The sequence below is a fragment of the Kwoniella botswanensis genome, chromosome 2 (genome assembly GCF_036426115.1).
Source record: "Kwoniella botswanensis chromosome 2, complete sequence".
NCBI lineage: Eukaryota > Fungi > Basidiomycota > Tremellomycetes > Tremellales > Cryptococcaceae > Kwoniella > Kwoniella botswanensis.
The window spans coordinates 2,202,547-2,220,399 of record NC_088600.1 but is presented as its reverse complement, the minus strand read 5'-3'; the positions used below and the strand labels follow the sequence as shown (position 1 = coordinate 2,220,399).

The 17,853-nt window shown below is 46.9% G+C and overlaps 9 protein-coding genes across 9 annotated transcripts; 2 read left to right on the top strand and 7 right to left on the bottom strand.

The window, feature by feature from the left end:
• Nucleotides 1–1,609: 1,609 nt before the first annotated feature.
• On the bottom strand, nt 1,610–3,484 carry L199_007729 (uncharacterized protein; the record flags this gene model as incomplete). The annotated part of the gene is made up of 3 exons (XM_064893415.1): nt 1,610–2,053; nt 2,121–2,984; nt 3,041–3,484. 3 exons carry the CDS (start codon nt 3,482–3,484, stop codon nt 1,610–1,612), a joined length of 1,752 nt encoding a protein of 583 aa, XP_064749487.1.
• Nucleotides 3,485–4,514: 1,030 nt separating this feature from the next.
• On the bottom strand, nt 4,515–4,857 carry L199_007728 (uncharacterized protein; the record flags this gene model as incomplete). Its single annotated transcript, XM_064893414.1, has 3 exons — nt 4,515–4,612; nt 4,670–4,764; nt 4,823–4,857. The coding sequence occupies 3 exons, from the start codon at nt 4,855–4,857 to the stop codon at nt 4,515–4,517; spliced, it is 228 nt and encodes a 75-aa protein (XP_064749486.1).
• Nucleotides 4,858–5,371: 514 nt separating this feature from the next.
• L199_007727 (uncharacterized protein) lies at nt 5,372–6,788 on the bottom strand (the record flags this gene model as incomplete). Its single annotated transcript, XM_064893413.1, has 8 exons — nt 5,372–5,416; nt 5,465–5,695; nt 5,748–5,865; nt 5,931–5,973; nt 6,026–6,084; nt 6,129–6,312; nt 6,364–6,495; nt 6,650–6,788. The coding sequence occupies 8 exons, from the start codon at nt 6,786–6,788 to the stop codon at nt 5,372–5,374; spliced, it is 951 nt and encodes a 316-aa protein (XP_064749485.1).
• A 753-nt stretch (nt 6,789–7,541) lies between these two features.
• On the bottom strand, nt 7,542–9,251 carry L199_007726 (uncharacterized protein; the record flags this gene model as incomplete). Its single annotated transcript, XM_064893412.1, has 9 exons — nt 7,542–7,654; nt 7,749–8,038; nt 8,089–8,292; nt 8,336–8,486; nt 8,558–8,687; nt 8,741–8,773; nt 8,831–8,889; nt 8,941–9,047; nt 9,097–9,251. 9 exons carry the CDS (start codon nt 9,249–9,251, stop codon nt 7,542–7,544), a joined length of 1,242 nt encoding a protein of 413 aa, XP_064749484.1.
• Nucleotides 9,252–9,716: 465 nt separating this feature from the next.
• Nucleotides 9,717–10,824, top strand: L199_007725 (uncharacterized protein; the record flags this gene model as incomplete). Its single annotated transcript, XM_064893411.1, has 7 exons — nt 9,717–9,755; nt 9,808–9,860; nt 9,902–9,952; nt 10,015–10,096; nt 10,248–10,324; nt 10,378–10,456; nt 10,510–10,824. The coding sequence occupies 7 exons, from the start codon at nt 9,717–9,719 to the stop codon at nt 10,822–10,824; spliced, it is 696 nt and encodes a 231-aa protein (XP_064749483.1).
• A 312-nt stretch (nt 10,825–11,136) lies between these two features.
• On the bottom strand, nt 11,137–12,335 carry L199_007724 (uncharacterized protein; the record flags this gene model as incomplete). The annotated part of the gene is made up of 5 exons (XM_064893410.1): nt 11,137–11,266; nt 11,324–11,553; nt 11,632–11,740; nt 11,873–12,135; nt 12,201–12,335. 5 exons carry the CDS (start codon nt 12,333–12,335, stop codon nt 11,137–11,139), a joined length of 867 nt encoding a protein of 288 aa, XP_064749482.1.
• Nucleotides 12,336–12,921: 586 nt separating this feature from the next.
• Nucleotides 12,922–13,950, top strand: L199_007723 (uncharacterized protein; the record flags this gene model as incomplete). The annotated part of the gene is made up of 3 exons (XM_064893409.1): nt 12,922–12,992; nt 13,093–13,259; nt 13,325–13,950. The coding sequence occupies 3 exons, from the start codon at nt 12,922–12,924 to the stop codon at nt 13,948–13,950; spliced, it is 864 nt and encodes a 287-aa protein (XP_064749481.1).
• Nucleotides 13,951–14,323: 373 nt separating this feature from the next.
• Nucleotides 14,324–15,831, bottom strand: L199_007722 (uncharacterized protein; the record flags this gene model as incomplete). The annotated part of the gene is made up of 2 exons (XM_064893408.1): nt 14,324–15,193; nt 15,265–15,831. The coding sequence occupies 2 exons, from the start codon at nt 15,829–15,831 to the stop codon at nt 14,324–14,326; spliced, it is 1,437 nt and encodes a 478-aa protein (XP_064749480.1).
• Nucleotides 15,832–16,572: 741 nt separating this feature from the next.
• Nucleotides 16,573–17,642, bottom strand: L199_007721 (uncharacterized protein; the record flags this gene model as incomplete). Its single annotated transcript, XM_064893407.1, has 6 exons — nt 16,573–16,591; nt 16,659–16,739; nt 16,801–16,951; nt 17,095–17,299; nt 17,370–17,463; nt 17,605–17,642. The coding sequence occupies 6 exons, from the start codon at nt 17,640–17,642 to the stop codon at nt 16,573–16,575; spliced, it is 588 nt and encodes a 195-aa protein (XP_064749479.1).
• Between the last annotated feature and the right edge of the window lie 211 nt (nt 17,643–17,853).

Here is a 17,853-nt window from a genome sequence, read left to right as displayed (position 1 = left end):
GTGTCAGAATAAGTGATCTATCGCTATACGTATAGGACTCAGTAAGGGTTTCTATACGGGTCAGAGTGAGTGTGGCAGAGCCTCACCCAAACTGTATAGCAACGCCTAGTTGTAAAGTAGGGGTCAGTGCATTACGCACTGGGATACGGCTTCACTTGGTATTCACTATATAGCTATCCGTCTCTCTGATACTTTCTTTTTCTTTTCTCTTCTTTCTTTACACATCGGTTTATCATATACATTGTTACATACATATATAAGCACCTCATATATCTCAACATGCTTTACAAAGATAATCTAAGAAGATACTCTGCAAAATTTGCAATGCTTCTGAGAAGGATAATTTGAAGTGAGTTGGGTCCCACCAGAAAAGGCACAAATACCCCTTCCATCCAGATCGGTTGAATCCAATCGTTTTCAATGGATTCAAAATATCTCAAATTACATCTCCATCTTTCCATAGCCTTATTGTTCATAGTCTTTGTAGTCATTGTTATCAATTACTGTCGTCATCACTTGCAACTCACCGGATCCATCTGAGTTGAACCATATCACTTTCCGGCCATATCACAAGTCCCACAAGTCTTGACTCAGGCTTGTAAACGGGATTCAAGTTACTGGCAATGAGAATATTGTCAACACTTACATATGAACAAGGATTGGATCAGTCCGCATTCCTTTAACCATCTGACAGATTTCATGTTGGAAGCATAGCTGATGCAATTTGACAATCTGTATGGCTAAATTTCTCTTGTACAACTGTCAACTTGGTCTAAGTAATGATTCCTTGCCCCTCTACCTACAACAATCAAATTGGTGCCATCTCACTTGCCAAGAATCCGGTCAATCACAACGAGTCAAAACATATAATGCAACAGAAAGGTCAATGACAACACAGTCACATTATCTGTCATGACCCTGTCTTGACCTAGTTGAATTTTCATAAGTCCTCGATGGGTTGTTTCTTGACGACTCGTTTCTCGATCATATAGCTCAATTAGTCAAGGGAGAATGGTATGTTAGTTTCCACAGCAATGTTGATCCCTTCCCAGGATCAAAATCATAAAATAGTCACCATTGTCTAATACTCACCGTCATAACAAGTAATTCCATTATTAATATTAGTACATTATCCTACAACACTATCAGTTCTAGGCGTCGGAAGACGAGCAAGCAATTAATTAAGAATCTGCATTCATACCTTCAAAATAGGGTTATGACACTTGTACTTTTATAGACGAAGCAAGCGCCTGGTTTCCAGACCTTAACCTAGTCAGCTGTGTCAGTTGTTCATCAAATAAAAAATGCTTCCTCATAGACTCATAGTTTTGATAGGCTCAGACAGATTCTCGCTTTCTCTCTTTTATGTGTATCATTGAACGATACTTCATGTGGATCTGTACGACTGACTCCCTCATCTATCTAGGTAATCTAGGTCATATAGCAAGATTACTACTGCCAAATGCAGTCTTTTTGGGCAGGTTTTATGCGAGCACATGTAATTCAATACATAATGTTTTAAACTACAATATGAAAAAAGAAGTTTTTGAAGGAGTGAAGATATAGGATATGGAAAGAAGCTTCATTGAACACTGAATCATGGACACGCTTAGCTGGATGGGATGGTACCGGTGTATGAGGAGACAACGCTCAAAACGGATGGACCACCACACATTTCAGCGAGATCACCTGAACAAGCCATGAAAGCAGCATCGTCCGAGAGAATCGCACCACCACCGTTGGAGAACGAGTTACCACAGTAACACTCGGCGGAGTACTCGGTACCAGCGATGGAGTAACCAGCAGCGGCACAACCGGCAGCACAAGACTCGATGGTATTGGTGGAGGAGCTCCACAGGGTGTAGGTGAGGGCTCGACCGTTGGTTCCTTCAGCGACGGTACCGTAAGTTGACCATCCATCCGGGAGGTTGATCACGTCCGGAGTGATGTCAGGGTTGATGAAAACGTTGATGGCGTTGGGTCCACCACAAGTTTCGGTAGAGTCACCGGCACATGGCATGTAACATTGACCAGAAACAAGAGCATCATCAATCTGTCAAATATCAAATCAAGTCAGCCTTCAGACCGAGAGCTTTCATATGTTGGTACTGAACACTCACATCATCTTGAGCACCACAGTAGCATTCGTTACCGTATTCAAGACCAGCAACACCGTAACCGTAGTTACCACAGAGAGTGGTACATTGTTCGATGGTCATGGAGGAGCTTGAGGTTTGGACCTTGGAGAGGAGTCGACCGGAAACTTCTTGAACGCAACCACCGGCGGTAAAACCGTTGATGGTGACAGCGGCAGTGGTGGTGGTAGCAGGAGCAGCGCTGGAGGCAGTGGCGGTACCTGATACTCCGGTTCCAGAGTTGGAGCTAGATCCAGTACCTGGGACATCGGTTGCCGAAGCGGAAGCAGCAGACGAAGATACTACGGGAGCGGCGGCGGATGAGGCGGCGGCGGAAGCTGAAGAGACAACAGGAGCAGCGGCCGAGGAAGCAGCGGAGGCTGAAGAGACAACAGGGGCAGCGGCTGAGGAGGCAGCCGCAGCTGAAGAAACAACAGGGGCAGCGGCTGAGGAAGCAGCGGCAGCTGAGGAAACAACAGGAGCAGCAGAGACAGCAGCTTTGCTGGCACTTGCACTGGCGCTGGCAGAGGCGGCAGCAGCTGAGGAAGCAGCAACTGGAGCCTTGCTAACGGAAGCGCTGGAAGCGGCAGCGGATGCAGATGCGATCCCTGAAGCCTTGACGGAAGAGGCGGCGGCGGCAGATGATTGAGCAACGGCTGAAGAGGAGGCCTTGGCGGATGATGCAGCAGCGGCGGAGCTGGCAGCTTTCGAGGTGGAAGCAGCAGCAGCGGCGGTAGTTGATACTTTTGCAGTGCTAGTGGCAGCAGCGGCAGAGGTCCAAGGGTTGCTGCAACCGTGCTTGTAGACACTGGTAGCTTTGGCGCCTGAAGCAGAGGTTGAGTGACCGAACTAGAACGGTAATTCGTCAGCCAGATATATTTGTGCGAGGTACGATAGACACTGACCTTGTTGACTAAGGAAGAAACTTGGTTCCAAGACATGTTGGGAGGTGGTTGAAGACCGTAAGTGTCGACGTACCAAGCCTTGACGTAGTCGAGGTTGTAACCACCCCATGACCAATTGCTACCCCAAGTTGACCAGTCAAAGTCCTTGCAGGAGGACCAAGCGGCAGTGGAGGAAGAAGCAGCAGTGGTGACGGTAGTGGTACCGGCCTTGACAGCAGAGGATGAGGCGGCAACGGAAACCTTTGCGGATGAGGACGCAGCAACGGTAGAGGTCTTGGCAGCGGCGGAAGTGGTAACAACGGTAGATGAACCACCGCATGAAGTACCGATCACACCGAAGAGACACCATCTCTTGTCGAGGTTTTCTTGTTGAACAACAGGTGCAGCAGTGGCACCTAGAGCGGCCATGAAGGCGACAACGGGGATAAGGGCTTCAACTCGCATTGTGATTAGAGAGGAGAGATTAGTCGGAAAACAAAAGATGTAAAGGGGGAGGTCGGAGAGAGAGGATTGGACGGGTTAGGTGGGAAGTTTGAGGGCTTTGAGGATGAGCGTGTGTGGATTCGCTGGGGACTCGAGATTGAGGATGGGGAAAAGAAAAGAAGTAACGAGTATCCAAGGAGGGGGATTATATAGCTTTTGAGACGCATTGTCGTCCACCTCGTCTTCCCACGTCCGGCGAATGCTCTCACAGGAGGATCTACGCCCCATTGTCTCTCATTGGACCAACTTTAGCTTGTTTTGTTTGACCCATGCAGTGCTTAAAGCGGTTTCGAAAACCCTTTAATCAATGAATGAACGCCTCTTCCTCAATCCCTGTCGGGATTGAAGATCGACGATCACAAACCGAATGAATCGAGTATGTTTATGAATCAGATGGATGTCCAGGAGGTCGGTGTCAGTTAAGACAGGGGTGACAACGATGCTAGTCACCGCAGTGCGGAAATAGCGACTAATCAGAGACAAATTAGGTTCAAGTCGACTTGGCACCTTGCAAATTACCGAAAGCGGCGGAATCATCGACCGCCCATTACGGCATTTCCCTGTCAGCTTCACATAAGATATCCCGATCGTCCTGACTGACCATCCCTTCCTTGATACTCTAGCTCGAACAGACAGACCATGCAACATTTATCGCCAACCGAAGCCACCCCCGGGATGAGTCCATCGTGCATTACGTGAAAACTTTAATCACAACCGTGAGCTTAGAGCTCGACTGGCCCATGTGTCTGGACTGGGTAAAACCATACATGCTTATTGGAAACATACAGTAAAGGAAATTCATCGTCACAAAGGTGCAGATGCTGACCTTCGAAAGTTCGATCTGCGTGCATCAGGTGTACGAGTGTCTCCGAGTGAGGGCGCGAGGTTCGCTGTCCGGATAGACATTTGCCTATCTCGACTCGAAAACTGCGTGATCCCGGAGATAGTGCTATTTGTGAAATCCTTCGCTCTGCTTGTAACAGCCGATTCTTCATCTGACGGAATATGGCAAAATCGATTTGACCATCGGAGCATTGACTTTCTCATGCCTGTCCGAAATAGGATGAACACGAAACAGAATGCTGAGACCTGGTGAAAGCGACATTCAGTCGATCAAACTACATCACACTTTGAAACGAATCTCACCATGGAGTAGGCAATCTGCCAAATCAATTGTAACGACCAAATCAGAAGCTGAGTACTGATGCCACCTAAGGAGGAGAGGGACATCGAAGACGGGCCTATATGATCAGTGTAATCAGCTATCCAATTCCGCTTCGCTAGTGGAGCTTGACTCACCAGAGAAAAGAGACAGAGATGGAGAGGACACCCATCGAGTTGCCAGCTTGAGGCTCTGCTCGGAAATGGCCAAAGAGCGATTCAGGGAATTCTCCAAGTTGGCTTGTTTGTGAAAGAGGTTTTCGGTTTGGGCGATGGCAAGGCCAAGAGACTGGGTGACTTCGGATTGAGCCAAGGTGATATTTTGTGAGAGGTCGATGGATGACACCAAGCTGTCATGAAGGTGACCAAAGCCTTGGTCAAGAATTGTTATTTGCTGGCGTGATGTCAGTGAATATCGAAGAACATCGAGGTCGACAACCCTACCTGATTTGCGACACCAATCCAGCGGTCAAATTCGTGCCATGAACCCTGCAGAAGGGTCTAATGCATTAGCTCTTTTCGAACTTCTTCAACGTACCATTTGTTGATTCGTGAAATCTACGATATTCTCAACTTGATTTGTGGCTCGATGTATCCATTGTCCCACAGCAGTCTCGACCTCATCAATGCGATCATTCACCGTCACATCGTACTGATCACAACTCATCAGTTGACTATATTTGCCATTTAAAGTATCGGAAGCACAAACCCGTTGTAACGCATTATCCAGGCCTTTAGACAGCTAACACATCAGCACTGGTTTGTTAGATCTGAACTCACCTCTGCTTCCCATCCATTCTTAAGCTCGAACAGCATGGCTTCGTAACGAGCGTCTGCCTCGAATAAGCGATCTTTCACATCTCTCTCGAAACTGTCCCAAATATCAATTCTTTCGGATTCGAGCTTGTGAAATGCGCTTCGAAGATTTTGGCGCAGTTCGAGAGATAATTCTATGTCATCTTGCAGCTTCTTGTGGGCAAACATCACGTAAGAGGAAGCTTCTCTCAGATCCTGTAAACCTCGTAAGCCAAACCTCAACCCAGACGTGAAAAGCAATACTTACCCTTGAGCGTTCATCCAGCTCGCTCTCAAGTTTCCTCTCTCGTGAGAGTTGTACCATTTCCCGCTTCTTCATGAGATCGAGAAAGGCGATTTTTTCCATCGTAGCATTGACGTAACGGCTATGAGCAATGTCTGAAAGTAAAAGAAAGAATGAGAAAAGATTTCTGACTATCAAAGTCGATACTCAACTGCTTGTTTGCGTGCTTGCAGCACATGGCATAGTTGGGCTATGACTCCATCACCACATTGAAAGTATTATGTGAGACTGACGGTACTCACTCGAATCGCTCAAGAATGCATTATAAGCACTCCATTCTTGGGGGCTACGATGTAGTGCTCTATGATGAGTATGTCAGCCAAATCCCAAATCGTCGCAACTAACCCTAAACAAGAGGTCTGTTTCTCTTGCAGAAGTTTCGCATCTGAACTTCCATCGTCCGTTCCCGGATACATCTGATCTGAACCGCCTGTCCCTCCATCGTAGTTGGTAGGGTTCCAAGAGCTGCACTCGACGGGTACGTGTTGTAAAGCGGATTGCATGGAACAGATGGTGAAGGAGATGGCGACTGCGAAAGAATTAGTTTGAGTCGACTGATACAGCGGGGTATAACGCCTACTATCTCTCTTCCGCAGTTCAGTCAGTCCGCTTTCACCACCATCTAAGCCTTGTTTACATGAATGCTTCAGAGCGACAGCTATATCGGCATGACATTCTGATCGGGTCAAGGAGCGGGTTAAGGAAGTGATAGCTGCAAAGCCGTTAGTTGTTATATATGTATATATATCATGGTCATGAATGAGAGGAGCGTACAGGATTCTCCTAGCTCATCTGGGCGCAAGACTGGAAAAGTGGTTGTCGTGTCTAGACACCCCAAGTCGGGTAGAGTATGCTAGTCAGCTCACTGTGGTATCGGAGGAAGAGCGTTATGACTTCACCTGTCCCACTTTCAGATCCACCCGTAGCATGATTGACCACCTTACTATAGACCTGACCAGTGAACGGTAGGACAAGAGTGAGGATGAACAGAGTAGCCGGATGCATGTCGGTTAACGAGGTCTTGAGAAGATTGCGGAAACGATGAAGTTGCTGAGCTGAACGGATTTCGAACCCGTTCCCTCGAGGTTTGTTCTGCCCAATACGATGATAAGCGGGAGAAGGGTCGACAGCAGAATGGAGCTTGTGGGGTCGCAGTGATGAGTATGTCGATTCCTGTAGATCGATGTGAGGGGGATGGGGAGGGGTAGGAAAGGAAAGAAGAGGATACTCTGATATCAGCCGCGTATCGACGTACTTGACGAGGTGGATGAGTCAGGTGGAGGGAAACAGGATTTAAATCAATGTTCAACAAAACACGTGGCACTCACGCGACGCCCCCAAACTCAGCATTCAGCATTCAGCATAAGCATCTATATCTATCCTATACCATCCCACCATACCACCAACCCACTCGATCATCGACCTGATATATAGCTAAGAGAGAGACAGCCAGTCTTAGCATCCATACAAGGTGCAAAACTATTCTCCTTTGTCTTCGTGAAGATTAGGGTCCTTGTCGTCACTGTCTGAAAGCAGTTAAAGCAGTCAGTCAGCAACGAGGGGAGAAGAAAGCCATCCTTTGGGAAAATGACGATGACGACGGTAATGCATGTACAAAAACACGAGACTGCTGAATTGGAGGATGACTAATGTAAACAACAAATTACAGATGAGTTAACAAGAAAAGACAAGAGAAAAAACAAACCCCAAATCTACCATACCGCCTTTGCCTTGTTTCGCACTGAAAGGCTGTAAGATCTATGTCTGTAACTCCTTTGGCCAATCTTTTTTCTTCAACCATTCCCCGTTTGGACCAAAGCGTGGATTATTCTCAAAGTGTAGACCATCTCCCAAAGGCCTACCGATAGGCACTGCATTACGAAACAGTACGGGGGAGCCATATTCTGTCAGCTATCGTCTACTGAGATATTGACAAAGAGGAATCGGAGAAAATGCGCAACTCACGTATCCACCCTAAAGGATCCTTACCCATCTCCTGCTCCCATAATTCCCTCTTTGTTCCAAAGACCCATCTAGCGTCTACCGGAGTGTTTCCCCACTCTTCGCGCCATCTCTTCTGTACCTTCCTTCTCTCGCTATTGTGGAAGAAGTATCCGTATTCTTGCTGCAATATCCGACTTTCCGCATCATGCTGATCCCTTCTAGAATAAGATTCGACCGTCGTTCTTCCCGTCACGATAAAATTGACATGTGTCGCACACATCGAGAAAGTGAAGAGACCAAAAAGAGCAGATCTGAAGAATGACTTAGCATATTAAGCAGGTACATGATCAGCTTTGCTTACAGGATTATCAAAGCCAAAACCTGACCGTCCATGCCCGGCGACTTGGCCGAAACGGCAATGAGAAGGCTCATAAGGTATGCACAGAATATCGCTCCCCAGAACGTGAAGATGATGAAGAACTGAAAGTCAGCGTGCTGATATTTCCCTTCATGCATACCTTGTGATTGCCCCAGCCAACGCATTGTCCGATCCAGAGGCAATGATCTATTCATCTGTCAGCAGAGTGTTGTTCTGAAGTCACACTCACGATCGTATTGCAGTATACAGACTCCACAATGCCTGCAATGACGAGTCCGAGGAGGCTTGATGATCTCGCAGTGGCGACACCATCTCAGGTTGGGCAAGACAGCCGGTACAGGTCTTTCTACCGTTCGCCAATCCCTTACGCTCTTCTGCGTCTTCAGTGGGACTTCTGTTCCGGATTCTGACGATATCCTCTGACTGTGCAGAGTGTCATGCACGAGGTTACCGATCGGTGCGAGCTCGGATGGCTCTGGACCATCGGAAAAGTCATCGAATGGTCTGTTGGAGGCTGACGAGGGCGCAAATTCTTCGAGGCGATATTCGGAAAGATCTGGTTCGGGGGATTTGGCCACATGCTGTAATCTAGTCAGCGCTGCCTAGATGCATTCTTTCTGAAGGGGTAATTTACCTTGGGAGCAAGACCTGGGCTCGTGAAGAGCATCTACATTCAAGACAGCTTAGCTCTCTGTCTGGAACGATGACGAAAGATTGCACGTACCCTCAAATACGTGATCGTCATGAGAAGCCAGAAGATGATGAAACCGACAAGAGTTCCGACTGACTTTGAATCAGCTTTGTGTACAGAGACTTGGGTGAAAGTCGACTCACTTCCAGTTGACCTTCCTAAGCCCGTAGGCGAATACCTACGGATCATGGGCGTACAGACCCGACCTGCGACTACATAGAATGACCAACATGCCAAGGCCAATACAATACTAAGCCACGAATTAGCTTGGACCAACAACAGCGAATACATCAGCTTACAAGATTGCACATTTCCTCTTTACCCAATTATCCGGCTGAGACGGTGGACTGCGCCATCGGAGAGAGCTGGAAGGACTCGGCCGTGAATTGCTGTTGTGAGCTTGTGGATGTGCCTCTGCATCTAGCTGGGTATGAGGCCGAGAATCGACCGCCATCCTACTGGTCAGACTGATGATTGCATGGGATGAGCGTATGTAACAGCTACAACAAGGATGAGATTGCGATTGAAATACTTTTAATGACGTCTCTGGCTGGGGTAGGTCGACGGGATCAAATCGATCTAGAGCAGTCTACTTTGGGTATTCCCTGAATGTTTTCATATGTATATATCCCATCTCATATCTCTCTCTCTCTCTTTCTCTTTCTCACTCCTTCTCATTCACCCTCGACTCATATACATCTCCCCTTATCATACACCAAATAACAATGTCAAGAAGGATCTATATCGGTCATCTACCACCCAGTGAGTGCTCATTATGTCTGCTCGAGATGGCATCTGCTGATGGCATCCGTAGCGGCCCAGAAAGCCGATGTGGAGGACGTGAGTGTCAATCCCTTCGATCGTCGTTGACATGCAATAGCACTTCAGAGGTTACGGACGAATCATCGACATCAAGCTCATGGGTAACTTTGGATTCGTCGAATTTGAATCATCCAGAGTGAGTCATTCCTGTCTGATTCAAAAGTTCTGCTTGCTGACGTGATCTTCAGGATGCCGAGGATGTTATCCGAGACTTTAACAACAGACCATTCATGGGTGAAAAGTGAGTAGAACACATAATCGAGCAGGTTTGACGATTTATAGCTTGGTCGTCCAAGAACCCCGGGACTCAAGAAGACGTGATGTCTACGATGCGTAAGTCAAATTTCAAAATGAGGCGTAAACAACTCTTTGCTGATTACTAAAGCCAACCATAGTCGTCCTCCTAGAAGTGCCGGACCTCCTCGAAAAGGTGTCCGAATCGCTGTAATTGGTATTCCCAGTTCAACCAGCTGGCAGGTGCGGTACTTTTCCCATTTGGTCCAATCATAAACATTCCTGGTCATGGTGATGGCGATCTGCTGGCGGCGGTCTTATTCTTCCACCTCTCACGGGACTCACTTGCCCAACTTATGGCATACTTGGCTTCTCTCCTGACATTTTGCTTCAGGATCTCAAAGATTTCGGTCGACTTGGTGGAAACAACATCATCTACGCTGATGTCGATAGAAACAACCCTGGTCAAGGGTACGTCATCCCTATTCATCGGTTGGTTCTGGGAGGCTGACACACCCCTCTAGTATCATCGAATACCCCACTTTGGAAGACTGCGAGGATGCTGTCAAACGTCTCGCTGGTGTCGACATCAACGGAGCACCTGTGACCTTAGAGATCGTGAGTACTCGAGCAACCGAATAAGAGCTGACATCTAGAACCCTGCCGGTGCGGATGATGCCAGACGAGCTGATACCGATCGTCGACCACCTCCCCGTGATTACGATGATCGACGATCAAACAGAAGCTACGACGACCGTCGAGGACCTCGTGATTACGAACGACGAGACTATGACCGACGAGACGATAGAAGAGAGGATCGAGGTTATGAAAGAAGAGATGATAGAAGAGACGAAAGAAGAGATGATCGACGAGATGATCGATACACTCCCAGAGACAGATCTCCCCGAAGAGAATATGATGCGCCTAGAAGAGATTATGATGACCGAGCTCCTCGAGCCGATCGTGAATAGTGAGTGCTTGTACAGCTTGATCATATATGGAGACGGATCGCTAATCGTGATAAGCAGATCTCGTCTTCACTTCCCCCCTCGTGATCTCAAACAAAAATTTCTTGAATAGTGTTTCTTTGCTCTTTTCCAAATTTACAAAATGGATAAATGGATTGAAATGAATATCATCAAAGATGATGAATCCTTAGTGACTTTTACATAACTTTGACAATATGTGATCTCCAATTTTACCCACTGATATCATTTTATATAGTCCCCAAAAAATGATATGGCTTCCTCGATCTGGAAAAAGAGAGGGTCCTTGGTTACTTCTTATTGCTCAAATCTCCCCCAGACTTTCTCCCACGCCACTCGACCACCTGTCTCAATCACGTCACCGTGGCATGGGATGATTCGATCCCATTTGGCAGCAAGGATAGGCTGCAATTCCTTTTTGAGCAGGCTGAATTGGTATCGATGTCAGGATCACCTTATCCAATAGAATCAACGACCAACTCACTCCTTGTCTTTCGATATTTGATTGGCCATGAGATCATGTACCTTTCCTCCAGGACTCATGGATTTACCACCACCAAGCCACTTGAAGAGGGTGGGTAATCCTCCAGCTCGGGAGTATTGCTCAGTTGCAGGAAGGTTGAAGAGCATGTCGGCTTGGATAAGCGTACCGGAAGGATGGTGGACTGCCGTCAGCTCATGATTGATATGTGCAGACACTTGATGGAGAGACACCTAATGGGAACGTATCAGCCGAAAAGTAAGGATGAACATCAGACGATCCATAAGGTTGAAAGCGGGCAGTGTACTCGCCTCAGGTTCAAATCCATACTTCTTGCTTTCCCCATCATCTTTTGGTCCAAAGATACCTGCCCATGAGATATTAGATTTCTTCTCCTTGCATCTCTCAACGCCAATCGCTCTATGGTGCATGTACACTGTCAGCGTAGTTTCAATACTTTGACTACACCCTGCACCTACGCCTTCTCGCTTTCGTCTCACTTTCAAATGCGCCTGTGCCATTTCCACTCCGATGAAGGTTAGAATCACTTACTCAGCAGAAGGATAGTGGTCAACGTATTCCTGAATATACATGGTATGTTCACCATCGGGCGTGACGAGCCATTTGACTTCTCCGAGCGATTTGAGAGCTTCTACAGTTGCCTTTGTCAAGGGAGTTGATGCATAGACCAATACTTCACCAGAAGAATTACTTTGAGGAGCCGGTTGTATACCACTCTCGGTGACTGAGGGTTTAGGTTGTCGGGATATACGAACAGCTGTACTTCTTCCACCTATGGGTACCATCCCCCTGGTCTGAGACAAAGTGGTTCTATCAGTTCGAGTTATCGACATAGATGGAAGAGGCTGGGAGGACTTACGAAGGGTACTGAGAAAGTGACGATGTCAGGAGTTACTTGTCTGATGACCAGCTCCTTGTCTCGAGAATCCGAAGAGGAATTGACGAGAGCTGAGAATCCACCCAAAGGAGCGGCGGCCGATGCGGATGAGGACATGGTGCGGATGAGGTTGTTGATTTGGTATACGCGGATACGCGGTAAGGGTTGGATGGATAGGAGAGAAATGCTGGGCAGTAGGGTTTTTTGTATATATGCTGGCACGGAGAGGATCAAGCGAGGTGAGTAAGAAGGTGAGCTTGATATGGATGCAAGTGGTACTGGTAAGATGATGATGAGATGAAACAAGATTTGAAGAGATGAAGAACATCAACGACGTCATACCAAACCCCTTTGATCATCACCATCTCATGTTCAATACCACGTCTCTCATCCCACATCTCGCTGAACAGTACTCCGATACATTTCGAATGCATAGCTATGGGCTGCTTCTCAATCGCCGATCCTCACATGTATGCATGTATATAGCTCATGTTGCTTCGAACAGGAAGGGAATCGGACACAGATACCTGTCTCAATTACGTAAAGTCAAGAGACGATATCAGCTACCACAGCAGTCGATTTGTTTGTCTAAATATTCAAGGTACATGCATACATATATGTACACACATAAGGTATCTGTCTTCATCATGCTATACTCATCTTCCCCCAAATCACTATAGGACACAACTCTCAGATATCAGACATGAACCAACTGGAACAGAATGGTGAAGCGTCAGGATCACTGACTCATAAACAGTGTGCCATTCATTGCAAGTAAGTGATAAGATTGCCTTCACAGTCCAATCATCCAACCTTGTTCCTCTCATTCTTCTTCTGCTTGGATCTGAAAACTGACATGTGAATATGGCTACAGATGGGATTTCTGTTCCGAGACCTTTCTGTCCTTCTCCGAATGGCAGACGCACTTCACGGTAGAACACATCGCATATGCTCAACCTATAGATCTGACGGGTAGGAATTTGAGGAAAAGGAAGGAATTCGGTCAATGGGAAGTGATAGATCCAAGCCCTCGTCCTGCAAGTGAGTATATAACATGATGTATTTTGTGGTGCTACCCCCTGTATAAGAGCTCATGACCCCAATAGATGGACTCCCTATCAACCCCCATCCATCTCAAACGACAGGAGACATCACAACCTCCACTCATACCTTATCCTTTCCAGTACCACCCTCTTTTCAATCATTGCCTGATCCACCCGCATCAGGTGCGATCCCCTCAGACTATCATTTGTCTTTCCACAAACACGATGAGAGAGGTATACAGGATCACGAGAACGACGTGAGGTTATATCAATCATTCCTAAGATCACCTTCTCCGGAACTCGGTCAGTCTGGCTCTGGATCAGGCAGTATACAACTCCCTCCTCCTGGTCAGAGATCGAAGACCCCTCCTTGGACCCCATCTCAACCTTCTGTCAGTTCTCAACGAGGACCCAACTCAGCTTCAGGTTCAAAGCCGTCCAACCCTAGCACACATCCTCCTGCATCCATATCCGACTTCAATTCTCCTTTTCGGACCTCTCAATCTATATCTTCTCAAGTATCGCCAGATCAGCAGACGATCAATCCCACTGGTCTTCCAGCCACTCAGGGGGCTATACCGCTGCGATTCGGTGCGGCTTTGGGTAAGGGAGAAGGTACATCACCGTTCAAGGAGAGTCCAACAGCCCAAGGACGGACTGTGGGGTTCAATTGGGGTGGCAGCTCCTGATGAACGAACGGTAGGTCTAGTGCTCTCAAAGATGGTCAAAATAATAGAACAATCCACCTTGGATTGTTATTTATAGATAAGAACAGATGGTCATTATGGTCTTTGGTGGACATTGTCCGTGTAACATATTGAAATTGTATATACATACGTACTCATAAATCATATCTGATGATGATCAGAATGTATAATACAAAATCTGGGATTAAACAGCTCAAGCTATAAAACGTTACCACATAACAGATCATCGCAGTCCATCTTAGATATCTCATAAACATTATGTTTCGTCCTATTCGTTAATTATCATAATTACAAGGTATCACCCATGGATCCAAAACTTTGTCCATCCACCCTCACGCAATCGTCCATAACCTTCTTACCAATTCTTGACCTCTTCTTGATTATTGTTTTCCCCATCAGTCGCCTTATCTTTCCTATCGACGCGATCTCTTTGTCTATCAGCCAACACTTTCGCTACGGTCTTTCTTTCCTCTAATATCGCTTCATAAACCTCTTGTTTCTTCCAGTATTCGATCGCAGCTGATGCTCTTGAATCGAGGGGTTGAGGGTGATCCGGATCAATGAAAGAGGGATTATCAGGATTACATGAGGATGCAGGCGATTTGGACTGACCACTGCCTTGCGTAGCGAGTAACTGATCCGTGGTAGGTAAAGACGGAGTCGAAATACCCGCTTCACCATCACGACCTGGAGTAGGTAGAGGAATCAGAGTGGGTGGTACTGACTCTTGTGGTGAGGTTGTTGCATCACCTGTTTCAGTTTTAGGTGCCCACTCCGATTCCTTTTGAAGCCATTCGTAAAATCGATCTGCAAAGTCTGCTCGCTTTCGTCTCTTTTTGCTTAATCCCTCGTTGATCGTAGATCTGCTTCTCGCAGACATTCTCTTGATAGCTTGAGCTGCGGGGCTGTCTGCTCTGGCGTTGGTCATCCACTTCCAGTAGTCCACTTCAGTCACCCAGCTCTCTCCTTCTTTCTTCCATATCTCGTAATCAAGTCCAAGCCAGTCGCAGAATTCCTCGGGCGAAGTGGTAAGAGTGATATCGATGGGAGGTATACCAAAGTACGGTGAGTGTCGCACAACCAAATGAGTGAGATGTAAAGTGAGAGATCTCGAAAGTTGACGGAGGACCCGACCGAGGAGTACTCCTGTGGATGAGTAGGACGACATTAGGTGATTGAAGTAGAAACTCTCGGGAGAAACCAACAAGACGTCGATCGGGTAAAACTGATTGGTATGAAAGCAATGATAGCAATGATCAGCTCTGATGCTGTGCATGATGGTCAGAATGAATTCACCTTCTCCTCGTTACTCTCGACTGCATCATCCCCAGCAACTATCTGACAAGGTACCTTGAAGCTTATCTCGGGTCCTCTTCTTCTCCACCCTGTCGCCTTGAGATTCTGTCTCATCTCTCCGCACAATCCTCTCAAATCCTCCACCTCTTTACCAAGAAGCATCTTTCCCGTACCAATGAGCTTGATCGTCCCTCCATCGTTGGGTGAAATGGCGACCGAATACCGTTCGGCTTGAGGTGCATAGGCAGGCTTGAGATCCAATTTAGCGATAACTTCTTCCAAGAGAGGATCGGGGTTAGGTGAATTATCAAGTTTCGGTGAATCGGTCTTGGCGTCCTTGATGTTGTCGGCTGTGGAAGGAACCCATTCCTCGTCTCCTCCTGGGATGGATCCCGCAAAACCGACCAAAATATCAAGATCGCCATGATCGGTCTTGGATCGAAGGTTTCGAGGTGATTCTATTTGCTCGAATGATGTTGCAAGCGCTGCGAAAACATGAGCCTTGAGAGCATCATACTGAGCTTGAGCTAGACGTTGAGCAGGAATGTCGAATGCGTTTCCACCCATTTTGGCCTCTATGACAATTAAAGGCAGAAGTGAGGAGAGTAGAATAAGATAAAGCGTGAAGAGGTCACTACGAGTAGCAGATAGTCAGCTGGACATTCAAATGACTTGGTATGAAGGAAAAAGCTCACAATGATGAGGTATCGTAGTGTTGGTGTTATCTGATTCCTGACAGAGGGGTCGTAAATGATCGTTCAGTCCGTTCAATTCCAGGAAGCAATTCCAAGAAGCAATAGCCATACAGTCATAAGGGATCTCAAGCAAGAAGGAAGAAAGTATGATGTATAGAAGAGTTAAGTAGTGGCAAGGATAGGTGGATGATGAAGAGACGAAGAAGAAGAAACAAAGAGGAATGACATGATGGGAATGTGGGATCGGAAGCGGAAATGGAGATGGACTGATCGCAGGAAAACACGAGGCAATGATCACCAAGAACATGCACCATGTTGATGCATCCATCATGAGAACAATGACAATCATGTTATTATATCAATATTCTATATGATGATCAGTGTGATAGGGGACCCGAGTCTGAGCTTGGTGTGATGTATGCATTGAACATCTAAGCAGAATACCATTGGACATTGTAGATTGAATGAATAAGTAGGACGAAAAGAGGATTATTGAGATATTTTAACAACTCTCCACAGCTCAGCTCGACACCGTATCTCCCACATGACCTGGAACTATCCTCATGACCCGGTCTGACAGTCTAACCAAACCCTCACTCTCATATTGGATGGTCTATTGAGGCGGACGGAACCTGTAGGAACCATCATCAGCATTCTTTCAAGGCATACTAACGAAGTCATCCAGAGATAGCTACTTACCCGGGAGGCATTTGTCCAGGAGGGAACGGTAAACCTGCTGGAGCACCAGGGAAACCGGGAGGTCGGAACCCAGGGGGCATACTGATAAACCAAGAAGCCATTAGCTTTCTTTGTCTATGCGCGAAGCGTATAGTCTACTCACCCAGCAGGAGGAGGCATCCCGGGTGGAAGACCAGGAGCACCACCTGGGAATCCAGGTGGCATTCCAGGTGGAAGACCAGGCATACCGGAAGGGAAACCAGGAGGAGGTCGAGCGTAAGCCATAGGACGAGCAGCCATCGCTCCAGGAGCACCTATCAGGTTCAGCGACGTAATCAGCACTCGTGCTCCATGATTGACTGATTCCGCTTCTGTTCTTGACTTTATTCGACGTCTGCCCATCCTCTCGCAGTGGATACACAAAATGGCCTTCGATGGATATATATGCACCACTTACCAGCACCCAGAGGCATTCCTCTTCCGGCAGGTACACCTTTTCCTGGTCCAGCTAACAAAGATCCATCATCCTTTTGCACTGGGGGAGGTCCCTCTACAGATACCGACACAATTGTCTCTCCTCTCAAGATAACCAGACCGAGCGTTCGCTTTTGCTGTACACTTGGAGCTGGTTCACCCGCTGGCGTGCTCTTCGTCTTCTTTCCCTATTTAAAATACAAAACAACGCGAGATTCAGTTTTGTGTCCCTTCTGCCAGGAAGGGGATTGAACATACCTTTACAGTCCTGAACTCTTCACACTCCGCAAGTACGAAATTCATGTGCTTGTCGTACGCCAACATCTGACCGACAAGGGATCGACCGTCGTTCCTGCAAGATGGAGTGGATCGATCAGCAACAAGCCATTTCATGCTGTGTTTCCTTTCTATCATCCCATCTGCTCTACATTCTCATGATTCTGGACAACCTGCTCCTCATAGTCTTCCCGATTCGAAAAAAAAACCAACTTACAAAGTCACCTTGAGTCGGTAGTGAATCAACGTCACCATCTTGGAGTGTTTGGCTTTTGGAGCTGTTTGGAAGATACATATTAGCTTCTGGCTGCTGGATGGCTAAAATATCTCGATAATCACTTACGAGGCTAATTATGGTGATCAAATGGAAAAGTGTTTCCAACAAAATTAGCTTTCAATCTTTCTCAAGATATTACCCTCGACAACTTCTTCCCCGGTTTTAGGACCTCATGTAAGCCTCATACCT